The sequence below is a fragment of the Podarcis filfolensis genome (assembly GCF_964270895.1).
Source record: "Podarcis filfolensis genome assembly, chromosome: 1".
NCBI classification, from domain to species: Eukaryota; Metazoa; Chordata; class Lepidosauria; order Squamata; family Lacertidae; genus Podarcis; species Podarcis filfolensis.
Window position 1 is genome coordinate 13,896,525 of NC_139604.1, and position 26,637 is coordinate 13,923,161.

General features: G+C 44.9%; 1 protein-coding gene and 1 long non-coding RNA gene across 2 annotated transcripts in view; one reads left to right on the plus strand and one right to left on the minus strand.

The window, feature by feature from the left end:
• TMEFF2 (transmembrane protein with EGF like and two follistatin like domains 2) overlaps positions 1 to 13,890 on the minus strand; it is a 253,400-nt gene extending 239,510 nt beyond the window's left edge. The window contains exons 1-2 of the mRNA XM_083571637.1: positions 11,274 to 13,890; positions 8,908 to 9,017 (exon numbers count right to left, since the gene is read on the minus strand). Of these exons, the coding sequence (XP_083427763.1) occupies positions 8,908 to 9,017; positions 11,274 to 11,451 (288 nt within the window). The 5' untranslated portion in view covers positions 11,452 to 13,890. The remainder of the gene's footprint in view (positions 1 to 8,907; positions 9,018 to 11,273) is intronic.
• LOC310743607 lies at positions 13,690 to 14,870 on the plus strand. Its single transcript, XR_014539115.1, has 2 exons — positions 13,690 to 13,784; positions 13,886 to 14,870. It is a non-coding gene; the product is annotated as an uncharacterized lncRNA (long non-coding RNA).
• The last annotated feature ends 11,767 nt before the right edge of the window (positions 14,871 to 26,637 follow it).

A 26,637-nucleotide genomic window follows, 5' to 3' on the forward strand; every position in this document is an offset into this window, starting at 1 on the left:
TGTGCACATGGGGGCTGGATCATCACCTTGTCGTGGTGAGTGGGCTTGCATGTTCCTATGACCCTTGTGAGTGAAGCCGTCGGGGAATCTCGTACTCCCAGCAGGGTCACCCAAGGCAGTAAGGTCGAAGGGAAGGAGCTAGACAAAGAACGATCCAAGAAGTCCTCGACGGCAGAACAGGCGGATGATAACAAGCGGTATGTTACAACAGCTGTGAAGGCAGAAGAAGGTTGCAGCAGATCTACCGGTTTGTCGTAACTACTCATGCCATTGGAACAGAGCCTTACTGTGAAGACTGTGCATTGATCAGCGCGCACTGATCTACACACATAAAACAAATTCACGCACAGGCGTCTTCCAAAAACCCAACCCAAACCCCATCAGGACGCAAGGGAGAAACGTGCTAAGAGGAAGCCAAACCCTCACCGTGATCAACTCCCACCTGGAAACCAATGTCCCCACTGTGGAAGGAAGTGTGGATCCAGAATTGGCCTCCACAGTCACTTACGGACTCATTGTTAAAACCGTGTTTATGGAAGACAATCTTACTCGGCTACGAGTGATCACCAAAGAAGAAGAAGCATGGGTGCTTATTGCCTCAGCCCTTGCACCTCTCGGCCTGGTTGTCAAACATTATTTCTAGTATCACATGGAACTGCCTTTCTCTCCCATGACTGCCTCTCCTCTTTAATCTTTGTTTAAATTGCCTCTCTTTACAGCAAGCCCCACCACCCTTAACTCTGTTAATTCACTCTGTAATGCTGATCTAATAAGTACTACATAATATCATCGCACAGAATGCTACTATTAATACCTGCGCAAGCAGTCTGTGACTGGTGCTGCATTTGCAATTTCGAGAGCGTGCATCAGCCGCTGCTGATAGTTTGGCAGCGCCAGATTCATCCATTGACCTCAGCAGACATCCAGCACAATGGGCCTATAACCTCCTTTCTCCTTGGTGGGTAATTTGGCAGCCAGGAAAATTATGTTGCTACAGCAGAAAGTTAACGTCTAGGGAAGGGATTGTGGCACCAGTTCAAGCAGAAGCTGAAACAGTAGGAAACCAAGGAACTATGTTGCCGTGCCTTCTATGAGCTTCTCAGAAACTTGAAACTGGGAAATAAGGTCCCTTGGAGCCCCGTGGTTTTGGAGACATCTTAACAGGGCTATGAAATCATAGTCAGAGAACTAAACACATCAAATGATGGGCTGGTTCATACTGAAATAGGCTGCCGTCCAACCATACCTCATTATGTACTTTTAGCATTTCATGGCTTTTTGATACCAATTTTTACAACAATCCACTACTGTATCAATGTATAAATGTACTGTATCAATGTAGAAACCAGCCTACTGCACAAAGGTAAAATTTACATGTATAGTGTGGGGAGGGCCATGGCCCGAAGGAACAAAATTCTGAAGGGGTGCAACAAGGTGCCCCCGTGCAGGTTGTGGGTTTCACAGGGATCCTTGTCCCACCTTGGCAAAAGTGGGAGAGCAACCTATCAGGGGACTGCCACTACCACCCAGGTGCATCCTGGTGGGCCCTGTCCTCAGCTCCCTTTCATTCCCTGCCTGCCTGCTGCTGGGGGTCTCTGGGCCCCAGAGCCCAGCCTGGCCTCACTACCACATCGCTGATAGAGGCCGGCAATCACAGAGGCTCCGCACAGGCCAGGCAGAGGGTTCCATCTACCTTCCTCACGCTCCTGAAGGCACATTCCTAAGGCCAGGCCACCTTTCAGTCTCCAGGCTGGTGGGGGGTCTCTCTGGCAGCATTGATAGCTAGCTTGCCCTGGGTGCCAGCAACCAATGCTATGTCACTGTCTCCACTCACTTTTTTCCCTCTGGTCCCACCCATCACCTGCATGTGGTCCTCAGCACGCTGTCCAAAAGGGAACGCAACTCTCGAGCTGGAAAAGGTCTCTCCCTGCTGTCTGCTGTACATGAACCTGCCAGCTGTAGAGGATCATCGGGGAATTGCTGCAAATCAGACTGATGTTCACAGGACAGCCACAGGTTCAAAAGTGGCCAACGCTCTCTCCAAACCTAACCCTCCAGCCATGATGCCATGTTAGCTCACTTATGAACCCTTTGAGTGCAGAAGTTGCTGCTGACCCTAATATTCAGATGAGGCTGGTCTCCTTATGGAACTATCATGCACTTAACTCCATAGCTGTTAGCTATGACGTCGAGCCACAGCAAACTATGGCAAGTTCTTAAAGAAATGGGAGTGCCTGATCACCTCATCTGTCTCCTGAGAAATCTCTATGTGGGACAAGAAGCTACAGTTAGAACTGGATATGGAACAACTGATTGGTTCAAAATAGGGAAAGGAGTACGACAAGGCTGTATATTGTCTCCCTGCTTATTTAACTTATATGCAGAATTCATCATGCGAAAGGTGGGGCTGGATGAATCCCTAGCTGGAATTAAGATTGCCGGAAGAAATATCAACAACCTCTGATATGCAGAAGACACAACCTTGATGGCAGAAAGTGAGGAGGAATTAAAGAACCTTTTATTGAAGGTGAAAGTGGAGAGCGCAAAATATGGTCTGAAGCTCAACATCAAAAAAACAAACAAAAAAAAACACGAAGATCATGGCCACTGGTCCCATCACCTCCTGGCAAATAGAAGGGGAAGAAATGGAGGCAGTGAGAGATTTTACTTTCTTGGGCTCCATGATCACTGCAGATGGGGACAGCAGCCGTGAAATTAAAAGACGCCTGCTTCTTGCGAGAAAAGCAATGACAAACCTAGACAGCATCTTAAAAAGCAGAGACATCACCTTGCTGACAAAGGTCCGTATAGTTGAAGCCATGGTTTTCCCAGTAGTGATGTATGGAAGTGAGAGCTGGAGCATAAAGAAGGCTGATCGCCGAAGAATTGATGTTTTTGAATTATGGTGCTGGAGGAGACTCTTGAGAGTCCTATGGGCTGCAAGAAGAGCAAACCTATCCATTATTAAGGAAATCAGCCCTGAGTGCTCACTGGAAGGACAGATCCTGAAGCTGAGGCTCCAGTACTGTGGCCACCTCATGAGAAGAGAAGACTCCCTGGAAAAGACCCTGATGTTGGGAAAGATGGAAGGCACAAGGAGAAGGGGACGACAGAGGACAATATGGTTGGATAGTGTTCTCGAAGCTACCAGCATGAGTTTGACCAAACTGCGGGAGGGAGTGGAAGACAGGAGTGCCTGGCATGCTCTGGTCCATGGGGTCACGAAGAGTCGGACATGACTAAACGACTAAACAACAACATGACAGCGAGACTACCGACAATTTGCAAATTCAGAAAGCGTGACAGGCTGCAGTCCTCAGATCACTTCCTTGAGAGCAGTGTGGTGCCATCCAGATGTTGTGGACTACAGCTCCCTCAATCTATTACCACTGGCCATGCTGACTGGGGCTGATGAGAGTTGTGGTCCACAACATCTGGTGGAAGCCACATTGCCTGATCCTGCTCTGAAGCCTGCTGAAGGAAAAATATTAACTCAAGCAACCAGACCGTCAGCATGCACTTCTCTAGTCCAGTCCTTAGAGTATACTCAAAGCATGTAGTTGAATTTCTCAGAAAACAATTTCCAGGAAACTTTTTGGAAAATAACCAGTCCCTCCCTGGCCAAGTGGCTTCTCCCTTTTTTCCATTAACAAATTTTGGGCATGGATCCTGTTTTAATACTGCGCAATCTTATTTTGATATCCCTAAAGGAAGCCATGAGCTTGGCACTCATTCTTCTTGATTCTCCTCCCTCAATCGATTACTTCCTTCATCCAAAAATATGAGCTAACAATGGAGTTTCTTTGCCCGAAATTTCTCAGAACAGAATTTTTGTTGTAGTTGAGAAAAACGGTTAAAATTTTCACCACCATGTCAAAAATATTTGGCAAAATACACCACTCCTAATTGTCCAACCCTTCCAAACATAATTTGGGGAGGGAAATTGTGCTCGGGCCTAGAATTTGACCCCACTGGATTAATATCCACCCACTGAAAAACTGCTGGATCTCAATTCATGAACTGCTTCAGTTGCTCAAAGTTATAACAATTCGGTGTATCTCGTTTGCAGCACAGGCTAGCAACGCAAATACCTGAGCTTTTCCCCAGCCTGCTCTTTACTTCTTCTACCATTTGATGCTGAGGTTTTCTTGACTCAGCTTGTAGTTCCTCTAACTTAAGGTTTTGAGTTCAGTAATAACAAGCTCCATCTGCTGACTGCTACAGCGATAACGTCAAGGTGCAAATGAGTGGGAGGAGCTTTGCGTATGATTGGTTAACTTAAAGTCTCCTTGTGCATCTGGAAGCAAAAGAAGTGACACGTAAAGCAGTACCAGGTGACTGGGTCTAGCTGCAATTAAATCTCTCATCATGCCCTTGAGCAGAAGCACATTTCAGGAAGCTAAAATAGCAGCTAGTCTCGGGCATTATTCATAGTGCTGGGCCAGGTGGTTTGTATAAAATGGGGGACCAAAAGGGCCTAGCAGCTGCCCAGGGATAACAGGTGCTGGTACCTGCCCTTGCAGGGACCCAGGGAAGGCTCTTCATGTGGCCCAGCACAACTACAGTGGTACCTTGGTTCTCAAACGCCTTGGTTCTCAAATGCCAAAAACCCGGGAGTAAGTTTTCTGGTTTTCGAACATTTTTTCAGAAGCTGAACTTCCGATGCGGTTGTCTGCTATTGTTTCCAGGGTGCCTGCACCAACCAGAACTGTGTCCTGGTTTTCAAACATATTGGAAGTCAAACAAACGGAATGGATTAAGTTTGGCGCTTTTGTTTTTGCTATTTATTTTGCGTTTTTTAAAAAATAGGCTTTTCCGGTTGTTTTTGTGACTGTGTGGAACCTAGTTCAGCTACTGATTGATTGTGTGATGGCAGAAATGGATAAAAGTCCCCCATCCAAACAATGACTATCATCAGTGCAGGTAAGGGGGAAAAATAATTTTAATTTTTATCATATACAATACTGTCTTATTTATTATAGTATAGTACATTGATTATTGCTTTCATTTTATGGATCAATGGTCTTGTTAGATAGTAAAGTTCATGTTAAATTGCTGTTTTAGGGGTTGTTTTTAAAAGTCTAGAACGGATTAATCCGTTTTGCATTACTTTCTATGGGAAAGTGCGCCTTGGTTTTGGAACAGACTTCCGGAGCGGATTAAGTTTGAGAACCACAGCTCGCAGCCCTTTGTGACAGACTACCAGGGACCAAATAGGCTCCCTGGGTTCATTGCCTGCTTGACACTTTTGGAACAAGACAGGGAATTGCCAAGCATCTGGCTGGCCAGAATTCTATGACTGTTGCTGGTCACAAGTTGTGCAGGCCTGATTTGACCCAGGCAGTCGTACCACCAACCAGCCTTGGTCAACTCCCTTCAGCTACAGCCAGCACATCTGGAGCTCAGCAGGATGGCAAAGCCTATGCCAGATGGAATGTCCTCTGGAAGGCCAGTATCAGTCCCGCCAATTAATATTATGCTAATGGAGCCACATAATTCAGCTCTGAAGTCAACTGGTCCAGTATCATAGGTCTTCAAATTCTTCATCAAGGGCTACCATTAGCACTTGATGAATGAACAACAATGGACACAGAAGGGCCGCACCACAGATTCATAGAATCATTATATTATTGTGTCCAAATCTTACTCAGGACAGGATGGAGTGGCTTTTATTTTTTTATTTGAATGTCTTATTGAAGACTGGCTTGTATTAGGGGCAGCCTGAGTCATGGCCATCATTTATAGTGTCACTGGCTTGTCCAATATGAGCAGCAGGTGCGCGATAAGCAAGTCCAGGGCAAGAGGAACAGAACGTACTCCCAACATTGTCCAGAAGGCAAATCCCAGCCATTCCATTTTCATCTAATTTCTCTGTGTGCTTTAACATGATTTCCAGACTCAGTCTCAGAGCTTATTGAATAGCCTGGGGGCAAAGCGCTGTAGAAAGTATCTCATCTCGATCTTTTCCCCCTGTATATAAACACACACACCCCACTTCCCAGTGTTCAGTGCCACTCTGCCATACCAAGAATGGAAGTTCTCCTTGTCAGAGTTGAAAGGCTGAAAGAGGGGACAAAGTCTTCTCTCACTCCAGAAACTGGAGTTACCCAGAAATTGGGAATATCTCTTTACATTTCCCATTTCCTTATATAAGGTGGGGTGGGAATAAATCACAGCACTTGACAACAGTGCAACCTGCCCCCCCTCTCACACACAACGAAATACACAATTATTCCCTAAATAGATGCAAAAACTCCTCATGATAATGTGTGTGCGTGTGTGTTTTGCTAAGTAGTTCTGTTTTCCAGCACAAGTTCAGAAAGGTCTGAAACAGGGCCAGGACTCACTGGGGCTCAGTCCCAGGATTTGTTTCCAACCTGCCCCTCAACTTGTCCCTCTAGCAGCAGCTTGATTGGCAGCAATTAGGAGGAAGCAGTGCTCATCTGCACTATTCCACGAAAAAGCGTTGCCAGCTGATTTCTGCAGATCAATCCTCAGCTAAAAGCATAGGAGCAAGTTCTCTCCGGCCAATTGGCAACCCTACCTGGAACATGTTTTTGCCTGCTCAGTGAATAACTACAGCCAGCGCCCCCACACTCAGGATGAAGGAGGGGGGCTTTCAAGGCAGATGGCTTTCAGGAAGAATTGAGGTCCAATGACTGACTCCCTTGTTAGAGAATCGACACAGTGTTCAGAGATTGCTCTGAACTCCAAGCACCTTAAATGAATTTTGTATAACTGTATCAAGGCACTGATATTGTATTAATTCAGAAACATTTATAACTTACTCTTGGGTTTTTTAAAAGTGGGTTTTTTTTATTTACTCTTCAGCATGGGAATTAGACTTATAAGTTAAGACATACATTAAAGAAAGTGAATAGCATATACAGTGGTACCTCAGGTTACATATGCTTCAGGTTACATACACTTCAGGTTACAGACTCTGCTAACCCAGAAATATTACCTCGGGTTAAGAACTTTGCTTCAGGATGAGAACAGAAATTATGCTCCAGCGGCGCGGCGGCAGCAGGAGGCCCCATTAGCTAAAGTCCCCATTAGCTAAAGTGGTGCTTCAGGTTAAGAACAGTTTCAGGTTAAGAACCTCCGGAACGAATTAAGTACTTAACCTGAGGTACCACTGTACTTGCGTTATTTTGTGGAAATAGCTGCTGCTTTAAAACAAAACAAAACCCAACTTCATTTTTTCCATGTTCACTAACTTCAAACCTACTGCAAAGCCAAACTGGAACCAGGCAGAAGAAACTAAGTGTACTCTGTGTCTAATTTAATTTCACTGCCGGTGGCTCTGAGGTTGCTGCTTTTACTCACCAGGCAGTGATACAAGGACAGAGCATTAAATCAATCTCTTGGGAAGGAACAACTTGCAAAGTAACTAAGAATCTTAGGCTTCTACAGAGTATCCTTGTTCCCTTCTCCTTTTGACAAGAACTGTCCTTAAATATTTACATTTGAATGTAATCTCATATAGCTATTTAGAGATAGGTGAAGAAGAGCAATGTGCCAAGCAGAATAATTTCTAGCAAGGAAGATTATGTAGCTCTGATACTTAATTTAGGGATTGATTAGTCACTGGTTATGACATGCTATACAAGCTTAATGGAGTATTTCCTCTGTTAAAATCAAACAAAGTACATTTCAAATTAATATATTGTGACACTGAACAGTGAGGTGGGCAGGGTGTGCGTGTTTGGTTGTTCACTTGTAATTATACAAAGAATCCTTAGGCTCACCACATCCGTCTCCAACCTTTCAGAAAGTTGGACTACAACTCCCATCATCCTTCACCATTGGCTATATTGCCTGTGGATGATGGGAATTGGAGTCCAAGGCCATTTGGAGGATGAACCAGCTTGGGAAATACTGGTTCACCATAACAAATCTACTCCTAAAGTGCACAGCAAACTACAGTACAGATTAAATGCATTTAAAAATATACAAGAATAAAGACCTGAACACCTAAGCAAAATATAGATTCCATACTGAAATAAAATGAATTTTCAATTACTATGTTGAGAGGTAGTAATGATACTATTCACCTCCACTGAGGTTCAATCAGTGTATCAACTCTAGACCATTACATGGATGTAAATCCCATTGCCTTCAACATAATCTACTTCATATTTGTTTGAGAATGTGGATTTAAGCCACCTTAGGCAGACTTGTGGGAAAATATGGTCTCCTGCAATAGGCAGGACTTATGCAATGTTCCATGCAATGTTTACTTTCAGGTACAATCTATACAAAACATCCACCACCTTTCAATTAAAGTTTTTGATGTAGCCCTTATGGTAACATTCAGTCTCAGCAAAATGCATAAAAGTTTGGTCTCTAACAACACGGATTGCACCCTCAAAATCAATGGGACTCAGTCTGTTCAAGCAGCCTTGAATCTTCCTTGGATTTTGAATTAGGGTTGCAATTTAGCTTGAAACGTTCTCTCCCTGTGAATTAAGGAGCATTGTTGAATTACACACTGCCTTAACTTGCCTTTGGTGTATAAAAGCCATCTTACAAATCAACTTCTCCGCAACTATTTCAGTGGCTTCCTGGATGTATAAAGAAGATGCTATATGTTTGGCTGAATTGAAAAAGGACAGAAAATCCTGATTCCAAAAAGGCCACAGCAGCTGAACCCCGCACACACAACCTGAAGCTGACGACCCTAAAGAGGCATTTGGAAGAACAGCATCTACATTTTCCCAGAGAATCTTCTATCTTCTTGACACCAGTTGGCTACCCTGCCAAGCACCTTAGACTAGCTGCCAGGTTTTCACTCCGACTTCTCTGCATGCAGAGAAATAAATTGCCCAGTGATGGGTTGTAAAGGGAGATCCCTGATTTGTATTCTCATTAGTGAATTAAGGAAGGAGAGATCAATCTTCTTACCTTGAACTGACAGACGCAAGTCACGGTGTCTCCAATTCTTAAGCACTCTCCATCAAATTTACAGGTATTGGTGTCGCAGAGAAAGAGATCGTTTTCTCTGTCATCATAACCTCAAACGCAAAGAGAAAAATGCTGTCAGCCTTGGGTCTGGCAAGGAATATCAGACAGGGGCAGTTGCTTTTCTATGTATGTAGCACACCTAACATTGTTGATGAAGCAATGTGCAATCTAGAAAGGTTGTCTTCTCATCCTCGCTTTGCCCGTTTCCAGAGGAGTTTGCAGTCCCTGTTAATCTCCCAGCTCCTCCTCTCCTTCTTCTATGAAAGTAGTTTCCATTTCCACAAAAAACAAGCATTTGGTTGCAAAGCAACATGATTCTGCACCCCTCCCCATGAAATCTTCTGGTCCAAAGTCTTAGAATGGGCATTTCTCCAGGCAGTGACATAACAAAGCCCCCTAATAATAAAGATAAACAGGCTATGTGCTTTTTGTGATAGGCTGTCTGATTCCAATGAAGATTGATCACCTCCAGGTTAATAGGAGGGGTGCCAGCTTCTCGACAGAGCTGCTGAAAGGAGACCCAGCTCCTTTCCTCCAGTTTTGACAGGCAGGCTAACAAATCTGGCTGGAGATTCAGCTCATGAATGCCAGCTCAGATTTCAGACCTCAGCTAGTTGCCATCCTACTTGGAGAGTGTGTAGCAAGGTATAAAGCCAAACAGCCATATTTGGCTCCAAAGTCGTCAAGATTGTGTTCTATTGATTTTATTAACATCTCTGTGTTCCTAGCCATGTCCTGGTTGTGCAATAAAAATGGAAACACCACCCATAGGGCAAAAGTGAGTTATTGACCCTAATGATTACACACACACACACACACACACACACACACACACACATATACACATACATACTGCACTGAACTATGGCATTCTAGTTATACACCCAAAGTAATCCCGGGGTAATTAAAAATAAATAAATTAGAGAGCCACGGTGCTGGGCTAAATAATGCTGTATTTGCTGCAGAGGTTATGGTAACTTGAGATATGGTAAAGTATTGGGCTTCCCATAGTTTGTGAAATCAGATTTGAGTTATAAGATAGAAGTAACATGCTCTGTTATCTATCCAGCATATATGCTGAGAGGAAATGTGGATGTTTTGTTGAAGATACAAAGTTACACAGCATTTTTAGTGAAGGGCAAACTGCATCAAAACCCTACTAGTGTGTTTAGAAATGTCTCTGTGTGCAGCTGTAGATACACATCTATAGCTGTATGCACAATGTTTATTTTTCTCTCTGTGTGCTGTTGTTTTTTTAAAAAATCTGGAGATGCAGCCTGCAAAAGAAGGTACTCCCAGAAGCATTTGCAAACCAGGGTTGTGTGGGAAGCACTGTACAAATGGTAAACACACTCCAGACAGAGCTACAATTAACCTATTGAGGATGAGTCTGGTCATAGGAAAAGACAACGGATGGAGAGAGGGGAGGTAACTCCCCACTGCTTCTTCCTTATTCAATTAGTACATTTTACTTGAACTGTGTCTGGCAAACCACTTTAAGCAGGGCTCAAGCTGTCTAGGGAAACAAGGAAAAGGCAAGTCTGTTTCATGACCGAAAGAGGAGGAAAGACCCTCAGCAGCCGATTCTAGATTATCTTGCTTTGTGTGCTGTGTGAATTTGGGAATAAACACTTGCTCTAAGTTCCCTTCAAGAACAACAGGATTCCTTTTTTAAAAACCTAAGAGGGGGGAAAGCAGAGAGAGAAAAGGTTTGAGGCAACCCCAATCTCTGTTTTTAAAAATAATATATACAGCATAGTCTTAAAAGCTTTAAGGCAGGTGTGTGTGGGGGGGGGGGGTGGAATAGCTTCCCAGATTAGCAAATTTGCTGGTTCTTCGAAAGGAGATCTAACCCAGCCTGAAGATCCTATGACCTCTCAGAGAATCACAACTTGATTTATAGCATCTTCCCCGTCTCTCTCCTGCTCCAACTTTTAACACTTCTAAAAAACAATAAAAGATCCACCCTTTGCGAGTTACCTGATTGCGTCCAGACTGTGCAAGTCTGCAGAGATGATAATCAAAAGCCCATTTGAAGCACAGGCAATTAAAAAGGTGGCGAAGCAAGTAGAGAAAGATCTATAGATACTTTCCTGCCTCTTTACCGACCAGCCATTCTATTCCTTTCGCATCAAATCCGACCTGTAATTTCCAGACAGCTGAGCGATGTGCCAGCGAGGTTTGGAGAGACTGACTCAACCCCACCCCTCCGATCTCTTTTTAGAAGATGCTTTCGTTTAGAGACGGATGGGCATTGCTGTACATTTCTCTTTTCCCCCACCCCCGCTCCCGCTCCCCGAGCTTACCAGAGCAATTCCAGCCGGTAGGCGTTTGGCAGTCACTTAAGGAGGTAGGGAAAGCTGCAAGTTTCACCGGTCGGGCTACGATGAGAAACAACACCGGCAGCAGCAACCAGCAAAAGCAATCGCAAAGTGTCCAGCCGCTGCTCCACTGCCGAGGTGGGGAAGATTCCCACAACACCATGACTTCGTAACTCAACTCCGCAGCCGCAGCAAGAGGGAACGGCAGCGTCCCCCAAAAAGCGAATGGCTCTCTCGGGCTGACGGGGGGATCCTTAGCATCCCGGGGGCCCCAGCCAACAGCAGGTTAGGAAGAGGCACCCAGGTCCTGGCATGGTGATGATGGCGAGGATGATGATGATGATCCTGAGAGTTTCAGCAGAGATATCCAGGGGCCTGGCCCAGCCCGGGGAACGGCATGAGCAGGGATGGTCAGGAAGGAAGAAGAAGAAGAGGAGGAGGAGGAAGAGGAGGAGGAGGACCAGGAGGCTGGAGCAGCCGCTGCCATAAAGGGGTCGGGCTGGGCTGGGCTTGGGGGAAAAGAGAGTCAAGGCACCTCGCAGCTCCGCAGCCGCTGCCTCCTCTCCTGCTCTGCCGCCCGCATCCCTCTGGCGTTGGGAAAGCAGCAGGTCCCCTCAGCCCGCCGGGGTCACGTGGCGCAGGCAGCGCGGGCCGTGATTGGACGAGCGGGATGCAGGTCCCTGCGAGGGAGGAGGAGGAGGAGGCGGCGGCAGCTGGAGCGAGAGATGCTGATGCTGCGCCCGCTCCGCGCTCGGCAAGGCGAGGCGCACTGGGGAGGCTCTCAGGCGGCGGCAGCAGCAGCAGCACCCAGCCCCACCCTGGGAGCTGGCTGACTGAGGGACCATCCAGCAGGCAGAGCAAAGAGGAGGAGGAGGGAGAAGCGGCTCCCGGAGGAGGATGGATTGGCAGGGTGGTGGGGGGCAAAAGAAGGGCGGCAGCAGCTGCACCTTGCCAGGTAAAACAGCCGCCCCCGTCCGTCACCTGGCGGAAAAAATCCCGGCAGAATCTACAGCGAGGAGCGTCGGGCGCACTGTCGAGCCGCGGGCGCTTCCCCCGCTGCTGCACTGGCGAGGAGTGACTGAGAAAGGCACACGCACTCCTTGCACTCAGCCCCAGGCAGCAGGCATGGGAAGTTGGCTGCGGTCAGCACGCATGTGCAAGCGCCGTTGGCGAGTGTGTGTGTGTGTGTCTGCGCGCGGGGGGTGGTTTGCACTGACCGCTGCATGTCTCCAAAGTGGCCCCGTCGGTGTGCATGCTCGCTCCCTGATCCACCTGTGGGCTGTTGTTGTCTAAAGGACTCGGAGCGCCGAGGCGAGTGCCCGGCTTGGAGCACCTCGCAGGAAAGCCTCGTATCCCCCACGGAGGCGTGGGTCCCAAGCGTGGGGGATGTTCCCCTTGCGCGGAGACCCCACGGGCGGACTGCTCCCGCCACCAGATTGGTCTCTGCGCTCGCTCGGATCGGCTGCTCCTACGTGGCCACCTGCAGTGGCTCCTTGCGAGATTTCAAAGTTCCTAGTAGCGGTCTAAAGGGTATGTTGCTCCCCCCCCAGCACCCAATGAAGGGGAGGGGGTAGGAGGGAGCAGAAAGAATAAAGTGGCTGTCACGCGAGGAACCGCAGATCGGATGCGAAAAGGGACAAATGGACCTGAAGGCAGAAGTCCAAAGGTGGTGACATCCAGCGCGCTCTCGGAAGCGGGTGTCCTCTTCCGGGAGAGCTGGTGCGGGCGCGATTCCCCGCTTGACTCCCGCAGAGGCAGCGCCCAAGGGCCGTCCTTGGAGCTAGCCATAGGGACCGAGGTCCCTTCGGTCCCCCCAATAAAATATTTGAGGGGGCTGCCCTCACCCCCCAAGTTGATGGACATTGCCATTCAAATGATGTCCGTGTGCTGCGTCTGGTGATCGATTACGTGGACTCCCCAATATTTTATTTAAGTTGGCACTCCTGGAGCTAGTAACCGTCGGGTGACGGCTTCATTCAGGAGGGGCTGGGGTGGGGTGGGGGCGAGGGAGATGAGGGGATCCCTAAGTTTGCCACCACCATCAGAGCCACTTGGACATATCGATTATAGAAGAGATTCTCTTGCCTTCTCCCTTCCGCCTTCCGAACTCCACACACACTCAGCACAGATGCGCAGGCCCAAAGTCCAGTGTTTTGACAGTGGGTGCGTGCATGCTTGTTTAGTTATTTTTTAAATCTCTTGTTTTGTCTGGCTTTTGTCTTAACGGCGGCCTTCCGTCATCCAGTCGCTCCCCTCCCCCCTCCCCAGTAACCAGAGAAGAGAGGCGAGGTCTTTCTGAAGCCAGGAGAAAGAATTCATTTGGATTTCTTCAACCTTTCTCCGCTCCCTCTCCGTGGAAAAGACTCACTCTCCGTGCCTCACATAACAGAACTGGTGGTGGATGAGGAGCTAAGCTCTCCGCACCCACCAGCTCCAAGTGACCCGTCTCTCTCTCTCTCTCTGGTATGCCAGAAAGCTGGGATCGGTCTCCTCCAGGTAAGGATTGCGCTACCCTCCCCCTCCCAACTCCCACCTCCACCCAGCCCCCACAATGTCCCGCCCACTCTTCACACTCTTGTTCTCCTTTCTCCACAAAGACTCCATTTTTGACGCGCGCGCCCCGCGCAAACCCTCCCAGTAACCCAACCCATCAGAGATCAATTTGCCCAGACGGCATCAAAGAAATCGTTTGCTAGACAACAGCAGCTTAATGCATTTATAGGAGGAAGGGAGATGCCCATTAAAAAGAGCGAAAGGGAACTGTCATCTAATATCCAATGAAGGAAGGAAGGAAGGAAGAGATCGCGCCTTGAACCCGAGTTCTTTAACAGCAGAAGAACACTCGTGGCTTAGCTAACGATTTTGCAACCTTCGAACTTGCAAGGCGCGCCAGACTTTCCTTTCTTTCAAAGCAGCCAGGGACGCAGGCTGAGCAGCTTCGTATGAAAAAGAACCCACTGCAGCAAAAAAGAAAAGTGCATATGATACAATTACGATGATAAAGATGAACTTCGCGAAGCTTCTGCTTCCAAAACATTGAAGGGTCTTGGGAGATGACCACGTACCTTCGCAATAACATTTAACCGCTATTCAAGGGAATCCGAAATAAATGCACAAGAATCACGCAGCCCCTCCTGCAAAACACACGCACCAACTTCAGCAGATTTCATGGCTGTGAAGGATTAAGAAGTGCAAGTACATCCCGTCAAGATCCCCTCCCCTTTTTTTTGCATCTGAATTATTGAACTGCACAATACACCCCCCCCCCCGCAAACGTTTGGGGTTTTTCCCTTTTCTCTCTTTCTGCGGCTTCATTTGTACAGACTATAGCAGTAGCCACCGAGGAGCAGACCCACAAAACTCCACCATGTGGCAGGAGAACATCATCAGTCACTGGATATTGCATTATGGAAGAAGCAGTTAAATAAATAAATGGCTCCTAAATGAATTCCTAGAGTCAGATGCTGTCAGCAAAGGGAGAGCTGGAGAGACCGGAGTGCGTTGCTCGCAGGATCACTTAAGGGTTATGAGTCAGAGGATTTTAAAAGGCGGAGCAGAGTGTTTCTAATTATTTTTTGTTTTTGTTTTTTTAAAAAACCAAACAAACCAACCAACCAATGATATTGGGTTTTGAGAACATAACCAGAAGTAAATACTTGGGAATAAAAATTTTTATATTCAGGTACCACCAGGAGGGAAGGAAAACGTCTTCTCTAAGACCCAGGGAGAGTAACTAACAACACTTCAAGCTTATTAAAAAGCTTGGTGCTGTGTATAACGTGGAGCTGGGGCTGGAGAGGTTGTGGTGCTCACTAGGTGACTGGGGCTAAGCTACCTTTTTTTACCTTATCTCTGTGGGATGTAAAAATGTATTGCAGTCAAATACAGTGGTACCTTGGTTTACAACCATAATTCGTTCCAGAGGTCCGTTTGTAAACCAAGACAAGGTGCGCTTTCACCAATGGGGCCTCCCAAAAAAAAAAAAAATGTTCGTAATCCCCCCAAAATGGGTTGTAATCCAAAAAAAGTTTGCAAACCGGGACACGCACTTCCGGGTTTGACGTGTTTGTAATCCAAAACATATGCAAACCAGACTGTTTGCAAACCAAGGAAATAAACAAATATCTGACTTTTAGAAGACGTATGAAGGCAACCCTGTTTAGGGAAGTTTTTAATGTTTGATGTTTTATCGTGTTTTCAATATTCTGTTGGTACCCGCCCAGGGTGGCTGGGGAAACTCAGCCAGATGGGCATGGTATAAATTTGTTGTTGTTGTTGTAGCTGGATTACCATTTTAAGCCTGCCTGAACAAAGCTGCTATATCTGTTATTCTTCAACAAATATTATGAGTGAGTATGTATATGTAGATATATTACCATTTACAAGATTGTGTGATTATTGTTTTAAGGGGGGGGGGGTACCAGAAGAATCCAGTCTGCCTTAAAGCATCCTGGATTACTTAAACTGAAAGGCTAAAACAAGCCCATCTAAGTTTCCCCTTTAAGCTGCAAAGGGATGCGCTCTGCTGAATTCACAAATGTGAGGAAGGAAGGATAGTATCTAATAAATATATCCTTGTCTAGCAGTGATACACACCCCTACACTACCAGCCACTGTGCCCTGTTCTTAGCCGAGTGCAGCCAGCCGCCACCATCAAGTCTTTCTGGTCAGTGCATGCTTGTCTCTCATAGCGAAAAGGTAAAGGTAAAGGGACTCCTGACCATTAGGTCCAGTTGTGACCAACTCTGGGGTTGCGGCGCTCATCTCGCTTTATTGGCAGAGGGAGCTGGCGTACAGCTTCCAAGTCATGTGGCCAGCATGACTAAGTCGCTTCTGGCAAACCAGAGCAGCGCATGGAAACGCCGTTTACCTTCCCACTGGAGCGGTACCTATTTATCTACTTGCACTTTGATGTGCTTCTGAACTGCTAGGTTGTCAGGAGCAGGGACCGAGCAACGGGAGCTCACCCTGTCGCCGGGATTCAAACTGCCAACCTTCTGATCAGCAAGTCCTAGGCTCAGTGGTTTAGACTACAGTGCCACCCACGTTCAGCTAAAGTGGGAGCTCAGGTTAAGTACGGATTCAGGTTAAGAATGGATCTCCAGAATGAATTAAATTCATAACCAGAGGTACCACTGTACTAGAGTATGTTGTTGTTTTCCCCCCTTTTCTGCTCGGTACCCAGATTTGGTATTGGAAATATGTGAATCACCTGTGATGAACATCTGCTCATGAATACAGAGAATCCTGTCAGACCTGAAATAGCAGCCAGTGTTGCTTCAACAAGGTTTAACCCACAGCGCCACCCGCATCCCTCTCTCATAGCGAAAGAATGCCCCAAATCACCAAGCTGTTTGCAATCCTCTTTAGGACCGTACACTAATAGGGTTGGTCCAGTTTCTGACCACTGATACGCGATGTATGGTGTGTCTCCAGGATACTTTGCTCTTGAATGATTGGCTCAAGCCTTACGGACATCCTCATCTCTTGTCTGGCGTATGCTGAAGCAAAAGGGCTGGCCAGCTGGCAGCCACAGCTGCATCCCAATCTCTACAGCCTCTCTGTGCCAGGTGGGAAGCTGGCCACATCTGACTTGGCAGATGTTCTTCCCAGTGTGAAATGGAAGGATGCTCCGGAGGCCTTTGCAGAGGCTTCGGGGATGCCTTCATCTTTTGGACGACTGGGAAGCGGTATAACCACATTACTCCAGGGGACAAGTGCAGGAAGTGTATGTACCATTGAGATCAATTAGATTTAAATACCCAACTGCTCATTTTGAGCTCTACAGTTTTGAATGGGACTTAGTCGTGGCTGACTTTTGCTGGATCGAGTTTGGTCGACGTTTCAGCCCTATGGAGCGTGCCTTATTCTACCTCTGCATTCCCCAAAAAATCCAAAATGACTCTACATCTATTAAAAAAACCCCTCAGGAAACACATCCTCTAAGCATCTTTCTGTCTCACATAGGCTTTTAAAAATGCAGTAGTGAAACATTTCTTTTCCAACTGCCAAGGAAAAGGTTTTTATTTTGAAAAGTAGGGAGGTAGATAAGTAAAAAAAAAGGAAAAGGAAATAAGGCAGTAGTTTAAAATGATCTAAATATACTCAAAGACAGTTGACATGAGTTTATGTAACAATATCCATAACACCTTCATTTTTTAAATAAAAAAACCAACAAACCCCCACACGTTTTACTTCCAAAGGCTGTTTCAGGCTGAAAGTTGGAACGTTTGAAGGGTAGAAATGTTTCCAGGGGGGGAAAAAACATTTTGATTTTATATGTTTGTACATTTTACAATGTCTTGTGTGTGTGAATACCATTGATTCTTTTAGATGCTTTATAACCATTTTTGCCTTGCTGCTTCTTCCTTCTCCATCCTTGGAAACTTATATGGGTGATCTCATCCAATCAGGGATCATGGCCTTGATGACATCACAGCTCTCTGCAGATAATCGTATTTGATTAGGTGATGCTGTTAATGAGGACAAATCAGGGCCTCTGAGAGCAATGGCAAAGTTTTCTGGATTAATCACGTGGGTGAGCTAACCTGATTCTGGCCAACACAGTGAATGGAATACCATATATATGCATATATACGATTTTATTTTTCTATGGGTGCATTTAACAGACATATCACTCTTTTGTTAAAAAAAATAATAATCCCAGGGTTGCTCACATAATTAACAGCAATAAACGAACAAATGAAATAAAACTCAGTGTGATAAACTGCTGAAGGAAGCGCAAAAGATGGATAAAATTCAGCAGCATCAATACATTTAAAGCAGATTGAGTGATCTCCCGAAAAGTCAGGGTTGATTGAACCTGAGTGGAACACACATGAATTGATCAATTCCTGGCATTTCTGCTTAACAGGATTTCAGAGGAAGACCTCTGCCTAACAGTTATTGGAGACCTGCTCTAAGACATATAATGCTAAATGAGTAGTACAAGCCTATAAATGTTTACTCGGAAGGAAGTCCCTTCAAGTTCAAGTGGGCTTACTTTCAGGATAGTAGGTATAGGATTGTTAGCCTAAATGGACTAATGGTTTGAATCAGTATTAGGTAACTCCACATGCTTGTAACTGAAGCTTAAAACTCAGCTTGTAACTAAAGATACTCACTAGCTGAAAATTGTCTTTGGTGCACATCAACTGAACTGTAAATCATCTGTCCATTACATCAGGGGTGGGGAATCCATGACCTTCCAGATGTTGCAAGATTACGATTTCCATCCCTGGCCATGCCAGCTGTGGTTGATGGGCTTTGAAGTCCAACAACATCTGCTCCCCTGTTTAGGGATGCACATATCAGTCAATTTTGGTGTTTTCCCGCCCGTCAGTTCCTTGTTTTTTCAATAAATTTGGTTTGCCACATTTCCATATCAGTTTGCTCATTAAATTTCTCAGTGTTTTAGGGCACATTTCTCCTAATGAACACAGTTTTGTGTGCAATTTAGCTTAATATAATTTTTTTGAATTCCCCCTTTATAACACACTTCTGCATGTTATTTTGAGTACAATATGCATGCTTTATATGTATTTTTGTATACATTTTTTGGTCAATAAACTGCAGCGCAAAATGAGAATTTCAAACGAGAGCTGCATTTCAGTTTGCACATTGGTTCAGCAAGTGTAAATCATGTATATTTGCAATAAAATGTGAATTTCCCTTCCATCTTTATCACTGCATCTCTAAACTCATTGTAAGAAGTCTTCCTAACACTCAGTTTTAGAAGTCAATCTGCACACTCAGTGTCTATGAACTGTCTGATGGGTTCTGCTCCAACATTTTGGAATCAGAAGCCAGCAGGAAGAAAGTAAGATAGACTATACAGTTGCCATATTGTATAGGTGATAGGTTTTATAGAGTCAAAGAATGGTAGAGTTGGAAGGGACCTGAGAGTCATCTAGTCCAACCCCCTGTAATGCAAGAATCTCAGCTAAAGCATCAAAGATAGACGGCTACCCAACCTCTACTTAAAAACCTCCAATGAAAGAGTCTCCACAGGAAGACCATTCCACTGGCGAACAACTCTTACTGTCAGAAAGTTTTTCTGTATGTTTAGTCGGAATCTCCTTTCTTGTAACTTGAAGCCATTGGTTTGAATCCTACCCTCCAGGTTTACAACCTTGAGAATCTCAGATAAGAGGCTGTGTCCACCCTCACCTCCTTTTGAAATGTTTCCTATTGTTACAAAAGTTGGGTGCCCCCGCCTCTCTCTGCTGAGTTGTAGCAAAGAGTCCATGGGGTTCCAAGCACTCATCCAAGGTCTGTGTTCCTTTGGAGAATGGAGACACAGCAGAGGCTGTTGTAGCTTTAAGAAATATGATTTATTCACCTATTTACACCTTTGATATGCATGGAGGGAGTCCAGATCTTACAGCATGGTCATTTCAAGAGGGGCTTGTCATGGAGTCTAAGGCATCTCTCCCAGCCAGCCTTCAGCCAACCTGCCCAAGATGGATCCCAGTCCTTTTTTCTTCCTTCTTCTTTTCAGAACACCTTGCTTAAGATCCATTTCCTTCCCCTCACACCCATTTACCCTGGCAACCTTCCAAACCCCTGTCTCTGTTCACACCTCAGAACAGGAAGAAAGGAGAGTTCTGTTGCATTGCCCATGACCCTCAATGGACCTGTATTGTTCCTTAATGGCCTGGCTTGTTCAGGTCATTTTGCATAGGCTAGCCCAGGAATTCGTCTGCAGCTTGTACTTCTGCCTTCACATCCCAAATAATCAAAATCCTACCATTTATTAATTTCTATGGTTTAGGGGGGAGCTCCTCAGATCTATAGCATGATTCATCTCCTGCCCCTGCAAGGACATTTCAGGTAATTTAAGGACATCGTGGAACTCTCTTGCAGAATTGGAAGACCTCACATTTCAAACTGGAAATAACTGAGCAAAACTTTAGCAGGATTCCCATTACTGTGTTGGAAGAGATACTACTACTCCCAGCAGAATTCTGTACTGTAGTTAATAATTTACATCACCTTAAAACCTACAGACGATTTGCTTTCTCTGTTTAGACCTGGTTTTCTCAAGCGTGTGCAATTTTGACCCTAGGGGGAAACTCAAGAGGAAAGATTCAGTTAGGGGCTCACCCAGGCTTTCTTTTGTGTTGTGCTTTCAGGCACAGATCTACGCTTTAAAGTCCAAGCATTTTTTTTTGTCCCCCCGGCACTGTCCCCATGAAAACCAGTGGCATGTGGTCAGCAGATCAGAGGGACTAGGCTGGTCCCCTAAATGTTCCTGATAAATTAGAGTATTAAAGTATTAAAGCCTAGCACCTTCTTACCAAAACATGGGAAGCTTCTGCCCGGCTTAGGGAGGGAGGCATGATGTTCACATGTGACACCAGGATGTCAGAGGGGGCCCCATCGCCCTCACAAGCTGGCACCTCTGGTCCTCACTGTTCCCCTACCAAAAAAAATTCACCACACACCACTGGTGAAAACCCACTCTTTACTGCTGAATTGGAGCAAATGACAATCCGTGGGAAACCAAAATTGCTGTTTGTGCCAATTCAGCATTAAAGAATGGGTTTTTGCTGGGAAAGCATTTGTGAGACGGAAGCACTGGGATGCAGCACTTTGAAGAGTGGACCCGTGCCTAGAAATCACAGCACAAAAGGTAAGTGTGGATGAGCCCTTATCATGTACTGACTGCCCTGATCACAAATCCATTTGCTATTTCAGATGAGCTCTCTCCTCCACTAAAAAAAAACCCTGGCAAAGTAGCATGAGATTTTATGGCTTGCTCCAATTTTAATGTGTGAAGCTCTTAATTCCTATGGGTGCACTGCGTTCCATATGCCACTGTCTAAATTCTCAGACGAACTGTGAAAGGGTCTGGATTGTACAGATTCCATGCCCCCCAAATATTCTCTATTCTGTTGGCCGGAAACATACATCGCCCAGCATTAAATTTTGTGAACTGGAGAAAACTTTGAAACGTGCAAGTGTGAGGTATGTGATTGCTTTTGAATCTTTTGAGATGTTCGAATCATTTGAAAAGTGTTTCAGATGGTTTTAAATAGCCTTAAGTATTTTAAATCGCGGGTTTTGTTTTTTGTTTTTCAGTAAGGAAAGTGACAGGAAAATGCACTGGGAAATGTGAGAGGGCCTGCAACGTTATCTAACCACTCTATAAAAAAATCACATGGTCATTCAGCCACTTGGGCTCTCAGACTCTTAAAAAGGTCTCATCTGGCCTTAAAATGTAATTGACTGAAAAGTTGGTTTAACTTTAACATTAATTAAATAGAGCAGGTTCTTGGATATGCCTTTCTTTTCTTTTCTTTATAAAAAAAGATGGCATTCCCTAGGGGTTTAGAGACCACCCAGCAATTTGGAACATCTCTTCTCATGCAACAACCCAGCCTGCTTTCCTCTCTCCTCCTGTCTCTTTTTCAGCATAGGGAATAAAGGAGTGACTGCTGTCTAACTAATTAACCAAGGTAATGCTTCTCTGTATGTATCGGCACTCATTAGATGAGAGGAGAAAAGAATATAATTGTTACTCTTGCGTTTTCCGTCCCTATAGGCACCTGACACTTTCTGGGAGAAAATAGTGAGACATTGTAATTGTTAAGACTCTCCTCACATTCATCATTAGATTAATGATACATTTCACTTCTCAGCTGGAGTTGATAAAGTTGGCCTCATGGGTATAGCCACACAGGTTTTAACGAAGGAGGTCAGAACAGTTGTAATCTCATTGTTTTGAGAGGTCTACCCAGTGGGTACCTCTGGAGTAGATTGTGAAAATCATGAAAGACAGAGGAAAGCTCAGACTTATTTTGTATATTGCTTCCCAAGCACACTGCTTTGCCATTCAGTATGGCCTTGCAGATTCAGTGAACATCTTTGGAAGAACCTGAGATGGTCATAAGAAAATCTGGATTCCTGTGCTTGTAAAGCAACTTGGCCAGATCAGGAGCCCTTCATACTCAATGGATTACCATGCCTCACTTATGACAGAAAATTGTCTGCATACAGAGGCATTATCTCGCGGTGATGTCCCACATCATTCCTTGTAGGACCAGCCCAGAACTGGATAGGACCTCAACGGAAGAGGAGGAACCTATTCCTGGTCTTGGAACTAACAGGATTCAAAGTGAATCATCAGGTGTTGATAGCCCTCCTTAAACTACCATCTCAGAAGATACCAATGTGCTCTGACTGGTCTCTAAAACCTCCTTCTTTACCCCCAAAACAAGAGGCACAATACCCATATTCAGCACAATGTTGACTCTTCTTGTGAGAAGGAAGCCATACACTTCACGAGATCTGGACCAGGGTAGCAGAGTCCAGCTATGAAGCTACTCAACGTAGTGCTGAGGGGCCAACTTAGTCCTGAAGCAACAACTCATCCTAAAATGCTCCCTATGACTTCTTGTTGGACAGCTCCCATGTTATCTGAAATGCCTTGATTCCTGACCGACTGGGCAGACACTACTCTGTTCTTTTAAGAAAGAGTTTTGACCCTCATGTCAGCAGTGGCAGGAGCAGGACACCAGTCTTGTGGTTCGTATTCATGTGCCCTTCCTATCATAAGTCAGCTTGATCTCGTGCATAATTCTGTCTATTTATCTGCCTTAGTATTACAGCCACAGATAGTTTACCTCCCTCTTCATATTGGGTCTTGGGTCTTGTAATTGATAAAAGAGAAGTGGACCACACTTCCCTTTGTGATCAACATCTTTCAGCCAAACCCAGCTTACAAATATTGTTTGCAAATCTAAATCATGCTCACCTTAACAGACTATTGCATTCAAACTGTGAACAATCAAATATAAGGGTTTTGCTAATGCTGTGCACTGGTGTGGTATATTGTTTGGAAGATAGGAAGGTGATTAGCACCATGCAAATATAATACTAAAACAATCTCCCTTGGATATCAAGTTTGCACGCAAAATCGTTTTTAGACCACCAGTTTCTGAAAACAAGAATGGCTTATAGACTCAAGCAATTCTGTGGTTTACGGCTCTAGATTTACAAAAGATAGTAAGGTTTGATAGCAGTGTCTTTGTTCCCAAGTAACATTGACTCATTATGGCACCTTCCCGATGGAGCACTGTGATTAGAGAAAGGATTTAGAAATTACCCTAATCTGGATTTACTGACAAATAGTATCTCTGGGGATTTTGTTTGTAATAATACTGTGGTTCTTAACAAAATAGCTCAGAACTATGTGTTGACATCTATAGCAGTGTGTGTGTGTGTGTGTATGTGTGTGTGTGTGTAAACAGCTGTCACATGATTTTTGCTGAGCACTGGGCTAGATTGTAATCCTAAACAAGGAAGAAAGTCACATTTTGCTCAGTGGAATTTACTTTTAGTATAGATGTTTAGGACCAAGGTGCTGGTTACAGTCATTGCATGTGGCCTGGACCCCTGAGGGCATAGCTGCTGCTGCTGCTGCTTCTTCTTCTTCTTCTTCTTCTTCTTCTTCTTCTTCTTCTTCTTCTTCCTTCAGATGTCTTCTCAAAGTCAGGTAGTTGTTTATTTCCTTGACATCTGATGGGAGGGTGTTCCACAGGGTGGGTGCCACTACCGAGAAGGCCCTCTGCCTGGTTCCCTGTAACCTCACTTCTCACAGTGAGGGAACTGCCAGAAGGCCCTCAGAGCTGGACCTCAGTGTCTGGGCTGAATGATGAGGGTGGAGAAACTCCTTTAGGTATACTGGGCCAAGGCCGTTTAGAGCTTTAAAGGTCAGCATCAGCACTTTGAATTGTGCTCGGAAACGTACTGGGAGTCATCTTTCCCCATTCAAGGACCTGGAACTAGCAAGTATGAGCAAATGTATTTGATGTAAGCAAAGCCTAGTCTAAACATTTATTATTATTATTATTATTATTATTATTATTATTATTATTATTTACCCACTCTGGACCATAACTGTCAACTTTTCCCTTTTCTTGTGAGGAATCCTATTCAGAATAAGGGAATTTCCCTTTAAAAAGGGGAAACATTGACAGCTATGCTCAGGACTGGTTACAACATTAACACAAGATTAAGAACAGTTTAGGACCATTTACCATCATAAAAATAAGGTAGGTCCTGAAAACATAGAGTCATAGAATTGTAGAGTCAGAAGGGACCATGAGAGTTATCCCTGCTCAAGTATCAAAAGCCAGGGTAAGAAGGTGTGGCTTCAGCATCCTCCAGCAGGTGTATAATGAAAGTGCCAGATTCACTTCTATGGGGAGGGAGTTCCACAGCTTAGCAGCAACCACAGAGAATGCCTTCACCCAAGTCACCACCACCCGAGCCTCTGAGAGTGGAGGAATCACCAAGAGGGCTCCCTCTGCTGATAATTTGAGATCTAAGAGGGCCTGCAGGGAAGGAGGTCGTGTTCCAGATATTTGGACTTGTTTAGGGCTTAAACACTAATGTGAACACTTTGAAAAGGAGCTGGCAACCAGTTCAGCTGGTGGTCTTTCAATGTGGTTGGATGTCATCGCTCATCACCATTGGCTGTTGTTATGTACTGAGTTGAATAGGTCCTAGAACAATAGGATTCAAAATGCAGCAGTCTGATTGGTCCTAGAACAATAGGATTCAGAATGCAGCAGTCTGATTGGTCCTAGAACAATGCAGCAGTATGATTGGTCTGCAGGAGCCACCCAATCCAGCTCCAGATGGAAGTGAATCTACAACCTGATTGGCCTACAGGAGAATTCCAGAATTAGCCAATCATGTACAGCCCATTGTGTAAATAATGTATATAAAGCAGATACTTTGAGGGGACATTCATTCCTCCTCACCACTATGAGCTGAATAAAGAGCATGAAATCCACTCTTGACTCTGAGTATATTTCAGCTGTGTTGATTAGGGTGGATGGGAGCTGGAGTCCTACAATATCAGGAGGGTGCCACATTGCCTACTTCTGACCCAGGTTGGTATTTACAAAACTCAAATCTTTGTTAGTATTAGGTTGGCACGGAGATGAGAGGTGCTATTCACTTGCCTTGTCTGTCAACAACAAGATGAAGTGGTTGAACCATCATGAAACTGCAGCACAGAGAGTTAACCCCTCTCCAGAATCCCAACTGCAATTGCACTCCCCTTTGCTGCTTCTTCTTCTTCTTCTTCTTCTTCTTCTTCTTCTTCTTCTTCTTCTTCTTCCTCTTCCTCTTCCTCTTCGAATCATAGAATTGTAGTGTTGGAAGAGCCAAGAGCCATCTAGTCCAAGCTCATGCAATGCAGGAATCACAATGAAAACATCCTTAACCTGTGTTTAAAAAGGGTAATCTAGTCCAACACGCTGTGATTCAGGAACCTCAAGTAAAGCATCCATGACAGATGGCCATCCAATGTCTGCTTAAAATAAACACGATCGTGCATTTAATGCTGGATATCATCCAATATCTATCTACATTAATGGAACACTTTTAATTATGTGTTGTGTCATGTTCCAAGGAAAATAGAATGATCTAAACTGGTATCCCAGGCAATATGAGATCTGCTGTAGTGGAACATTGCCTTCTTCCTCACAAAGACTGCTGCGTAACGGAGTTGTATGGTTTTGAGATTTCACTCACTTACCCCATTCCAACCACACAGATGCTTCAACACAAATAGCCATTAACAGCTCCACTTTGTATTCAATTATCTTGATTCCCCTCTCATTTACTTTTGATTGTGTGTTTTTTCTCCCCCAGGGTGACCTGGTGACCCCATTGGAATTCTACCCTGGTGTAATTGAGACCAAAATTAGGCCCAATAGTTTTATAAAAAGCACACAGATGCTTCATAATGAGCCTTTTAGAAACATAGCTCCAGCAAAATAACAATCAAGGACTATTAATTGTGCCACTTGTTGGAGAGAAAAAGGACACAACATTTATACCCTCATTACACTGTTGTAAAGGCTGATGGATATGTATAAAAACAAAAGCCGATTTCTGCTTTTTCTTAAAAAAGAAAAAGAAAAAAAGCTAAAGAAAAACAGTTCCCCACCCCACAGTTGCAGAAGGGTTACCTTTTACCTTTACGTAGTCAACCATTTATTATTATGTTTAGGACTTATTCTATGCTTGTACAACATGTGGAGATTTGTGTGGACCCTGAGAAGCAGCGACTGAGTAAGGATGAAGGTGGGGGGGGGGCAAGGGAGATATATATATATATTACTAACTAACTAACTAACTAAACAAACGCGGGTGGCGCTGTAGGTTAAACCACAGAGCCTAGGACTTGCTGATCAGAAGGTCGGCGGTTCAAATCCCCGCGATGGGGTGAGCTCCTGTTGCTCAGTCCCAGCTCCTGCCAACTTAGCAGTTCAAAAGCATGTCAAAGTGCAAGTAGATAAATAGGTACCACTCTGGCAGGAAGGTAAGC